The sequence below is a fragment of the Hirundo rustica genome, chromosome 2, assembly GCF_015227805.2.
Source record: "Hirundo rustica isolate bHirRus1 chromosome 2, bHirRus1.pri.v3, whole genome shotgun sequence".
In the NCBI taxonomy this organism is placed as follows: domain Eukaryota; kingdom Metazoa; phylum Chordata; class Aves; order Passeriformes; family Hirundinidae; genus Hirundo; species Hirundo rustica.
In genome coordinates, this window is record NC_053451.1 from 11,410,440 (window position 1) to 11,421,756 (window position 11,317).

The 11,317-nt window shown below is 36.5% G+C and overlaps 1 protein-coding gene across 2 annotated transcripts in view; it reads left to right on the top strand.

The window, feature by feature from the left end:
• TMPRSS15 (transmembrane serine protease 15) overlaps nt 1-8,128 on the top strand; it is a 46,331-nt gene extending 38,203 nt beyond the window's left edge. For both annotated transcript variants that reach the window (XM_040055922.1, XM_040055923.1), the window contains exons 19-24: nt 1,758-1,807; nt 2,347-2,521; nt 4,154-4,335; nt 4,560-4,655; nt 5,556-5,695; nt 7,399-8,128. In XM_040055922.1, coding sequence (XP_039911856.1) covers nt 1,758-1,807; nt 2,347-2,521; nt 4,154-4,335; nt 4,560-4,655; nt 5,556-5,695; nt 7,399-7,554 — 799 coding nt within the window. In that variant the 3' untranslated portion in view covers nt 7,555-8,128. The remainder of the gene's footprint in view (nt 1-1,757; nt 1,808-2,346; nt 2,522-4,153; nt 4,336-4,559; nt 4,656-5,555; nt 5,696-7,398) is intronic.
• The last annotated feature ends 3,189 nt before the right edge of the window (nt 8,129-11,317 follow it).

Below are 11,317 nucleotides of genomic sequence, written 5' to 3' on the forward strand. Positions count from 1 at the left end.
AGCAAAAGCATTCTCTGGTGCCCTTAGGTAATGTGATTTTTGGCAGGATAGCTTTGTAAGAGCCCCAGATCCTGCCTTTTAGATATATGCGAGCAGATTCCACAGGGACCAATTGTTTTTGCCAGTTCTAAGTGAAGAGCATGCTCACAGATATCCTGACTACTCCAGATTTCTGCCAGGCGTGCTGCTTGACAGCTGACACTCAGAGAGGCACAGAGGAGGGTGTTCAGCACATGCCTCTGGTGCCTTTTGGCCACTCCTGTGCCGACCAAGAGTCAGCTGAGGATTGTTGGGCTGAAGTGCAGGCAAGGAAGTGCTTTTCCTGCTAGAAGCTAGCTCCACAAAGAAGAAAAAGCAGAGGCAAATGAAGTAATTTCTACTAAAGCACCCAGTAGATACTTGTGGTGGGACAGGCAATTCCCTTTACACTCAAAATGTAAAATTATAGTGAAAATCTGACATTTTGGTTGTTAGTTTGGGTAGTTTATGCATCTACATATGAGAAAGCATAAGATCAGATAAAAAGCCTAATATACAGCACCACTGACCCCCCTTTGAAAGCCTATGAAGGCATTGTGGCGGAGGGTATTTAGTTGCTATGAAGTTTATGCAGAAGATGATATTGGTTTCCTGCGGGTTTATGCATTTCTGGTCGTCCTTGATGTTTGTCTGGTTACGAAGGGGCACACTTATGAAATCAATACAGTTTTGAATACAAGTCACAGAAATTGGTTTCCACTTTTTAAATTACAGCTTTAAAATTAGATACCTACCTTGAAGTGGAAAATGACAATGTAGGACTATTCAGGGCTAGAGGAATATCTCATTTGCACTCCACTATAGTGAAGGTTTAACTGGGAAGGCAGTGGGTGGTTACTGTTCCCACTTTATTTCTTGTACCAGTGTGCCTTTGGGAAATTACTGGGTCACATCTCCCTCACAGCAGATACCAAATTTTAAAGCAAACAGGGATGGATGCATCATTCCCTATCATGTTTAAAGTATCATTCACCTACTCTATTTAAAAATGGAAGGTGGAAATGCTCGCTGGAAAAAAACTGTTGGCAGAGCTTGGTTTTCTATCTTCCTCTCATTCATATTTCTGTGTGTATCAGATCTGAATTGCTAGCACACTGTCCCAAGTGTTTCAGATTCATTACAGACTATGAACATAATACTAAAACCTCTGGGTATCAGAAATGCTTGAGCAGTTTTGATCTGTGGTCTTGTGCTCTTCAGGCTCTGGCTTTATATCTCTGCTAAATAATTTCTAACCTAGCATATGCAACTATGTATTTTACAGTAGCATTATTTTCTTAGTAAAACGATAGAGGGATATAAAACTAACCTCTTAAATTCTTTGGCCACACTGATCTCTAGTGGTAAGGTATTGAAAACATCTCAAAAGGTAGGAAAAAGTACCAAAGGCAGCTATAACTTTATTGCAAATCTGTCATGGACAGATGACTCATTTCCCTAAAATACATGCTTCTACTTTTATTTCCATAATATAAATCAATTAAGTGCCCATGAAGAGGAATATGTACATTTAAAGATGTATAACCTATAATGTTGCATATTTATAATTATAATTTAACATGTAACATTAGTTATACTTAACAGGCTGATAATGCTAAGCAAATGTACTTTTATATGTATGATTGTATAAATTTCTCGGTGTGTGTATGTATATATATTTGACAGTTAGAGGTATCTGATGTGCAGATAGTTGTGATTTAATTGCACTGTCATTCTAGAGAACAGTGTTTGGACAACCTGGTGATTCATCTGCAATGTAACATTCAACGTAAGTACACAGAATCCAGGAATATTTCACAGAGAGATAAAATTGTTCAGACCATAAAGCCTAATCTTTACAGCTTGAATGGAAAGGATAGGGAATGGGCTATAAATGTTATACTAATAATGATACAAACACAGGAAAATTTAGTCTTCACTTGATTTCAGTGTTAAGTGTACACTAGAGAAGGATCTATAGTGAAAACATATATAAAATAAATGTATAAAAATTCCATAAGGTCTGAGGAGAGAAAACATTTAAATTGAAGTTGGACAGTTGCATCTTGATTTCAGCTATAAAACCCAAACTGTTTTTCTACTGTATTTTTGAATAGCAGATCAGATTCTACAGAGACTTTTTTTTTTCCCCAAGAAAAATGACTAGTCCAATAAAATATGTTACATCCCTTTGGGGTTTTTTGGTTTTTTGGGGTTTTTTTTTGTTTGTTAGTTTGGTTGGTTGTTGTTGTTGTTGTTTTTTGGTGTGGTTTTTTTTGGTTGTTTTTTTTTTTTTTTTTAATTTGATTCTATTTTGCTTTATCATAGCTTGCGGAAAACACCTGGTAACTCAGAATAATGGAACAAGAATTGTAGGTGGAAGTGACGCCAGAAGAGGGGCTTGGCCTTGGATAGTTTCACTCCAATTTAATTTCCAACCCGTTTGTGGAGCTTCCCTTGTCAGTGATGAGTGGCTGGTGACAGCAGCACACTGTGTATACGGGTAATGTTCTTTTATGTGCAAGTTCACTAAGAAGGCATCTGATTATGAACAAATTGTGACACTGATAAGAAAAATTAACAACCAACTCCTGGTTTAATTACCCGGTTTTGAATCACTTGTAGGCTCAGCTGAAAGTTCCTTTACTTCCTGGTAAATCCTTAGTCCTTACTTTAATGCAGAGAATTGTGTAAACCAAGCAGCATTTCCTGAACAATAAGGATTTGCACTTTAAATGCATGGTATTAATATTGAGCATTGGTACTTAATCCATAATTATTGTGGGCCTTCATAAATTAGGTGAATCCCTACGAGTGGTATAAAAAGTGTCATCATATCCCATAAATCAAACCCAACGTTCCTCCTGTATATTATCATGGATTGATCAAGATTTATTGTGCATCACTGGAATGAATCTGGATTTATGTGCATTGATTAGGCAATATTGGATATCCTCTTGATGGTGTTATTTGTACCATTCAAAGAAATGATACATATTGAAATATTTTCTAGGGTTTGCCTTCATAATATCTAAAATAAAAACAAGTGTTGTAAAAGACATATAGAACCTGGAATGGCAAAAAAACAAAACAAAACAAAACAAACAAACAACAACAACAAAAAAGGACAAAGAAAAAAGAAAACTTAAAACTAGAGTAGAGTTTCACTACAAATAGTTAAATAATAAGGCAATGGAGACTGTGCCAAAATCCTAATGCTGCCCCATGGCATGACAGGAACTACATTCCACACAAAGACACTAAAATGAAAAGGATTAAGCCCTCTTAGTTTCCACACAACAAATCCACGATTGTCTTGATACTTCCTTTTCACTTGAATTATCTATTTCCAACTAAATCTAATTTTATCATGTTTCCTTTGCTAGACTTTTCCTAAATTGCAGCCTGCAGTTTCACACCTTCTGAACACTTAACTTGAATACTGCTAGTTTAGAACAAAAGAACTTCTTGATGTCAATCCAAAAGATGAGCAGAAACCAATTCAGTCCAACAATCAGGCTGAAAATGTATGTTTTAAACCATAAAGTGATTGATTAAAAAACAGCAAATATTTAAGTTCTCTGATGAATACAGCCTCAAACCAGCATGTGTGGGTTAGGAAAAAAAATGCAGATTGTGCCATATTTTGTCTTAGCATATATTTTTGATTCAGATTAAAAACTAAGAGACTAGTTTTCTGAGTCTGTGAGACGCAGCAGTTCCAACAACATCTCAGACCTCTTATTCCTTAGACATTCTATTACAGTTTTCTCACTGGGACCAATATTAATTGCCTACTGGGCAGTCATCGGTATTCTTCATAGCGTTTAAAAAGCCATGGTAATTTAGTTAATGTATCTTCCTCCTCTGCACCACCGTCTGATTAATTCACTATGAATAATGCATTATAAGCTCACCATAAAAAAATCAGCAACGCACGTCTGCAGCACGGATATTTAATACAGTGATCCTCTCACGGAATTCTAAGCACATCTGCTCTGTCCTGTTTATTTGACAAAACGTGCAAATGTTATGGAATACCACGAGGCTACATATCAGCATTTTATCTGATACATATCCTTCAAAACTTTCATTAATCATTCCTAATTGTGAATACTCTCCTTGCAACTCCTAGGAGACAATTAAAGCCATCCCGCTGGCGAGCAGTTCTTGGCTTGTACCTTCAGTCAGATCTGGCACAGCCCCCAACAGTGGTTCACAACATCGACAGAATTATTATAAATCCTCACTACATGAAGCAAACAAAAGACAGTGATATTGCTCTGATGCACCTTCAACACAAAGTGCAGTACACAGGTGAGTTTTGATTTTCCCAAAAGACCCATTTATTCCCATTTATTCCCATTTATTCTATTATGCAAAACAGTGCTTAGCATATGAGGGTGGTGGAGAGTCCGCTCAGTACTTCCTGGATGTCTTGGCCAAAAAGTGGGTTTGAATTAAAAAGTCTTCTGGTGTGACTTCATAAAAACCTGAATATAGGGAAGAGGTTGAAATTGATTGCTTGTTTTTGTTCACAGATTACATACAACCTATCTGTCTACCAGAAAAAAATCAACAGTTTTTACCAGGAATTAACTGCTCCATTGCTGGCTGGGGAAATATTAAGAATGAAGGTGGGTCATCTGCTTGGAAAATTCTGACAGGCATGTAGCTGTGGGGGAAAGCTTGTTCCTGTTCCACAGGAGCTGTTAAGGTCAAATAGTTTAGAGAGTTATTGCTCCGTATGAAAATTTAGAAACTATCCCATTCCACTATTCCTTCTCTGAAGCAAAATGATAGTTATGACATATTTATTAGAAGAAAACATGCATATTTAAGTTCATTAAGCAATGAAGAAAGCTTATTACATCCACTTAGAAGTTATGATGACTACTTTTCTCAACATGAAATATGTACATCTTGGTTCCAGATATTGGGTGGGGGAAGAGGAAGATTAGTCTTTCTGACAATGTGCAAATCATTTTCCCCAGAAGTCAAGAGAACTGACGGCAGTGTGAAATGTATGTTCTGTTTGTATGTCATATGCTCCAGATTTGGAGTCTCCCTGAAATAAAAAGCATAACATTTCCCTTCCACAGTTGAATACATTGACTTGTACATCAAACTGCATTTAATTTTTTTGGCAGGAATTAATGAAGGATTTAAAAAAAAAAAAAATTAAATAACCAAAGTTACACAATCAATAGTGAGGAAACACTGGACAACCCACATTCCTAAGCCTTTAATTATCCCTTAGATCTCTTCACAGTGAGTTCATAGTCATTGATTTTAGCAATCCTGATATAATTATAACCAAATTCAGTCCAAATGAAAGACAGAATTCAGTTAGCAAGCCCTGTGTAATCAGTGACTGTGTTACAGGGGCATATGCCTGAATAGTACAGCAGTAAGGCAGGGATTCCTACTGCTCAGGAGCGTGCCAAGCATGCTGGAACAGGAACAAAACCATTAGAGTTCCCAGCGGGATGCACGCATTTAATGCTGCAGGTAAATGTACTTTGTATTTTCATCAGGTCCCACTTCAAATATATTGCAAGAAGCAGAGGTGCCTCTCCTTTCCAATGAAAAATGCCAGCAATGGATGCCAAAATATAATATTACGGAGAATATGCTCTGTGCGGGATATGACATGGGAGGAGTAGATTCCTGCCAGGTAAGTAGAAGGAACTCATTTCCACTGCTGGCATAAACCTCATCTAGTTACTGAATAAAATGCCCCCTTGTCTTCCACTCATGAAAACCAGAGCAATCCCTGTCAATTAATGTAATTTCTACTCATGGTACTTTGCCCATTTAATAATATTTCAGGATACAGCTTTTTTTTTTTTTTTTTTTTTTAAAAAAAAAAAAAAAAAAAAAAAAAAAAAAAAAAGTCAACTTGGCATAAACAACCATGGAGGGAGATAAATGTGAGGACTGGAAATTTTCTGCACTCGGCTTTGAATAATTCCTGCTGCGTAATTCCATGAAGGAGAGAGGCACATTCTTAGGGAAATGCAGAGAACAGGGAAATAAATACCAAATAAAATGAAGTCTCAGAAATCCTTCAATAAGGGAAAGAGGGAGAGCAAAGCTGCTTTTCCCCAAAATCTGTAGACTCTAGAGACTTATTCCTAAGTGGACAACACATTATTTCAGAGAGGCTGCCTTTCTGCACTGATATATGTTCCTGTGGGTTTAGCTTTTATCAATTTCAGCTCCCTTTATGACTCACTACTTCTCTTTGAGGATGTACTCAGAGGTGGCTGCCACATGATTTTTCTTCAATATGGACTCTGTGGCATGGAGACTGGCTGGCTTTTCTCAAGCCTGATGAGGAGCGCTCTCACATAATTTTTCATATTGCCTTGCCCTCCCAACCTAAGCCTTCACCATGTGCCCTGACTTTGCCCAGTTTAGTCTAGAACAAGGATTGGGTTTAAGTCTAACGTCCTTTTCCCTCATGGTTTTCCTTTCCCTTTTTGTTTCTGAACCTTATACTGAACAAAAACAAGAACAAAAAAATCAGTGTAGCACCACAGGCTGATACAGAGCACAAGTGACCAGCACTGTGATCAATGACCAGTCAGCCATGAGCAAAGATGAACAACTGAGTCCTGATAGCACATCCCCCTTTAGGCTGCTGTCACAGCCTTTAACATTCTGGGATGCCCTAGAATTATGGGCAGAAGTATTTTAATTGCAGAATTCTCTGGTAAAGATCCATTCACAGGGCCTGGAGAAGACACAATTAATACTGGTTCAACTAACTCGATCAGACAATGAAAAATAGTAATTGTTTTCTTTGCCATCAAAACAAGATACCCATGGCTGACTCATTCCCACTCAAGCTAAATCAAATTCAGTCTCTATTACAATGCTACATCTGCTAAACTATTGAAAAGAAGGTGAGAGAAAAGGGCACCTCTTCTGGCAATCTTGTTATTTTGTTCTCTAAATTTGAAACTGCAGAAACTCTGGGGTGGCTGAAAATAGAATTGTGTTTTGGCTGAACATATTCAGCTGAAAAACAAATCCTCCACATTCACCCAGGCTTTATGAAATACAAAGGGCTGAACATAAAAGGAATAAGATTTAAAAAAAAAAAAAACAACAACCACCTCTCTTGAAGTTCAGTCCTCTATTGGAAGACTGACAACAGCCTAAGCTCACATCATTTAAAAATAAAGAAAATAATAAATGGATCCTTTCAAGATTTTTTTTTTTTTTTTTTCACATGGAAATACTCATCTTAATCTCACTTCCTGGCACCCAGGACATACAGGGGTAAAGCATCTATGATTAAGAAACAAACACAACAGGCTCGGCTTCAGAGTCGACACTGTTCACTTTAAACTTTTGAATTTGTTATTGCAGGGGGATTCAGGTGGCCCTCTGACATTTGAAGATGGGGACAAGTGGTTTCTGGTAGGTGTAGTATCATTTGGCGAAGAGTGTGCACTTCCCCAACGACCAGGAGTGTATGTTCGAGTCACCATGTTTGTGGACTGGATCAAAAACATCATCTATTAGCTTGATATTTTTTAATTGTAGAAATGGAATTTAGATGTTGAAAGCAAGACATTGGATAACGATGCAAACTCAGCTGCCATTTCAATCTCATAGAGAAACTGAATACATAAATCTTGGTGAGGAAAACACAGCTAACTTCTGTTCGTTAATAAGAACTATTTCCAAGTGAGCGCAATATTTCAAAAGAGATGCTGTGGTTTTCTTAATGAACAGTTTTGTCACTTTTCTTTTTGTTTTATATAGAATCTTAGGAAAATATATTATTTGAACATCAGTGCATTAACTGCACAGTGGAGGGCTTTACAAAGCATGGGAAATTTAAAAAAAAAATTGTAAACTGTAAATGTAGTGGAAAAGAATCAAAATTGTTAATATCAGGTAAAATATTATCTGGTTTATGTTTTTACATTGTGTTTTTCAATGTGCAATTTCATCTTAATGCAGAGTCAACTCTGCAACAGTGCAATCTCTCTGCATATCAAAATGAAACTGTATGTTCTCTCTTTAAACTGGACTCATGGGAGTTCCTCTGCCTTGCCTATTACAAAAGGCTCTGGAATGAGGTTTTATGGATTGTGCAGAAAGGCTGACCATGGATCATGCTGCTTTCTAATGAAATAAACTGAATGTCAGCCAAAAGTTCTCTCTTGTGTAATGTGTTTGGAATTAATAGAGTTAAAAAAAGGATTGAATAGAGCTTTTTAGTTTTCTTTCTAGGCAAGTGTTTGGCAATTATTCAAACAATTATAGAGATGTGCTTGTCTGCACCCAACCAAAGACTCACAATACTACAACTTTTTTCTCATAAAAAGTGATGTTTTTCAAAACATTTGACAATGAGTACCAGCTCTCCCTCATTAATAATAGTGTTCCTGTATTACATGTTTTTTCCATACTGGTGATTTTTAATACATATTTTGTGCTTTGTAAAAAAAATTGCAGGGTATCCCATTACAGCATTCTAAAGGGGAAAGAATAAGAAAACCCAAATAAGGGGTTTATCTTCTTGACCTCTTTTATAAATAGGTTTCTATTAAAATATAATTACTTTCTTGTTCAAACACCTTAAATTCTATAGTATCTTAGCATAATATGATGCACTTCTTTATTTCTGTTTTCAGACCAGTGTAGACCTTCAATATATTTATCATTCCACAGTACCAAAACTATAAAGTGCATTCTCACTTACTGTGTGAGCGTATCTACACATATACACACAGGTGTATGATTGCTGTAAGCTCCTGGATTTGGTTCTTGCAACCCTATGGGCAGGTATGAAATGCTTGCAGAGGTTGGCAGTCACTGATGAAAAAGCAAATCCCAAACTGCTTTCAGGTCTCTGTAAGCACTACAGAACTAGGTGCAGACCAAAGTCTGTGGCTTTATCAAGAGATCTGTGATCACAAACAACACAGATAAACATAATTATGACAGAGAGAAGGTAAGAAGGTGTTTTAGACACAATCTCTTATATAAAAGATGCTGATTTTTAACATTAAAATATTAAAGTTGCAGATTTTATCTTTCAGAGTGGATGATCATTTCTCCTATTACTCTAAAGCATTTTGCAACAGTAAAAATTGATTTGCGTGAAGCAATTACATTAAAATGCTTAAGTAAAATATGACCTGATTTTTTCACTATTTACCATACATCGCTATTGTACATTGTGTTTCAGTCTGTTAATGAAATACAAAAGTCAATTGAACCCAGATCCAGTCACTAGAAAATGTGCTTCCCAAGATTACAGAAAGATATTTTTATTTGTGTGCATTTTCTTGCTTCCCAAAATGCAAAGCATAAATGTATTTTGAGATATACATTGATAAACCACCTCATCAGACTGAAAAAGTTCTATTATAAGCCCTGGCATAAAAAGATATATCATATAAACTATTTTAATTTAAGAAGCCATTTTATTTTAACTAATTTTGTCTAGATAAAACTAACATAACCTTAGTCAATCACACTCCAGCCTTTGGTCAACATCCACGGCTTCAGTTGCCTGCAAATTAACCTGTGCAGAAACCAGTCAATACTATGTTAAAATACCTGGGCAGAACAGATTATTTTCAACTGAATTCGTTCCAAGATGCTTTGAAACAGAGGATGGATATAGTGATAAACATGGAAATATTTTGTCCTTGTAGCCAACATTTCCTATTTCGGCATAAAACCTGAGTGCACAACAGAAGCACTGGATGCCACTTCCCCATCTGCCTTCACACAGAGTTTGAGACAGGTCTGCCCAAGTGCCTGCCCAGCCATCACTCTCACACTGTAAAAAACATTCCTGAAAGTATTTTCATTCTCCTAACTGCTGCTCCAAAATCACTTCTGCTGCCATTAACTGTGATATTGATAGTGACAACTTTACATGTCCTTTGGAAGTATGAAGTATGGAGAAATACTTAGTCCTTAAATTAAAGGGAGTTAATCCTTCAAGACCATAAAAATGAACTAAGATCTTTTTACCACAACTTTTTTCAAGAAAGAGGTCTTTTTTTCCCCTCAGCTGAGTTAATCAATATTTACATCAGTAGTAAAACAATTCTGGTTTTGGTAATCATGTAGGATTATAGTATTTTCTCACTGCAAAGGAAGCTGAAGTAGGGGACTGAACAAAGAAATAAGTTCCTACTGACTCGAAAAACTACAGAATATTTTTAGTAGGAATGACAATATTTAAACTGAACTGCAGGAGAAGTTTTCTTTAAAAGGGAAGCAAAGCTACTCTACAACAGCAGCTTTAAGATACTTACAAAAGTGCTTCAGCAACTAATTGCACAATTAGTATTAATGGCACTGAACTTTCAAACACTTTTTCTGTACTTAGAATTGAGACACATCTGTTTCCACAGTGATGCGGTGAACATCAGGCAGCACAGTGCCGGCAACCCTTCAGTTCTGCTTTGGTCAGTTTCTCCCCAACACCCACCCCGTGTTAGCTATGAATCTGTGTTAAAGCCAGCAAGGTTGAACTCGCTATTGAACTCTTTCTGCAACGGCAGAAAAATCCCTTAACTTTTTGCTCTGACACCAGATTGTCATCAACAAATCAACCATAGTGCTACTGCCACCACCCTGGACTGCTCCTAATGATGGCACAACCATTCTTAAGGCACTGAAAGCTCTTAAGGAATCAAAGGGAATGGACATTAATGATGGTAATCATAACTCTAGAAGACAGCTTTATATGCATCACAGTTGCCTCTAAATCTATCCATCAATTAATATAATTAATGTGTTTCTAGATAATAGTCTGAGTAATATTGGAATCAATCTGTGAGTGCCACTTCCAAGAAAAAGCCTTTGTCTTCTCTTTGTTCCAACATTATATTATTCCTAACAAACTATTAGCTATATTTAAATGACTTTTCATGTCTTTTTTATGTAGACTTAATGGAACAGTGATTTTACTCCTAAACTCTTGCTCACTGTGATTTTTTTTCCGTCAGAAAAGTATTTTACTCAAGTAACAACTAATAGCTGCCTTTAAAGGACACACCATTAATGAGGTATCACTTTCCAAATTATTTATGTTGACCTTGGTCCAATATGACAAAACATTATAGTCATTCCCTGATAAAATGAATTCATTGCATGACAGCAAAGGACTTGGATGAATCCTTGAATTTTGCCATATCAGGTTGGTGTCACAACATGGTGCCTGTTTCTGTCAGCAACCATGTTAATATTTAATAAAATAATGCTTGTTCCCGAGGTTCAAAAACTGCGTTAAGTGTGCAAATAAATACTAAAC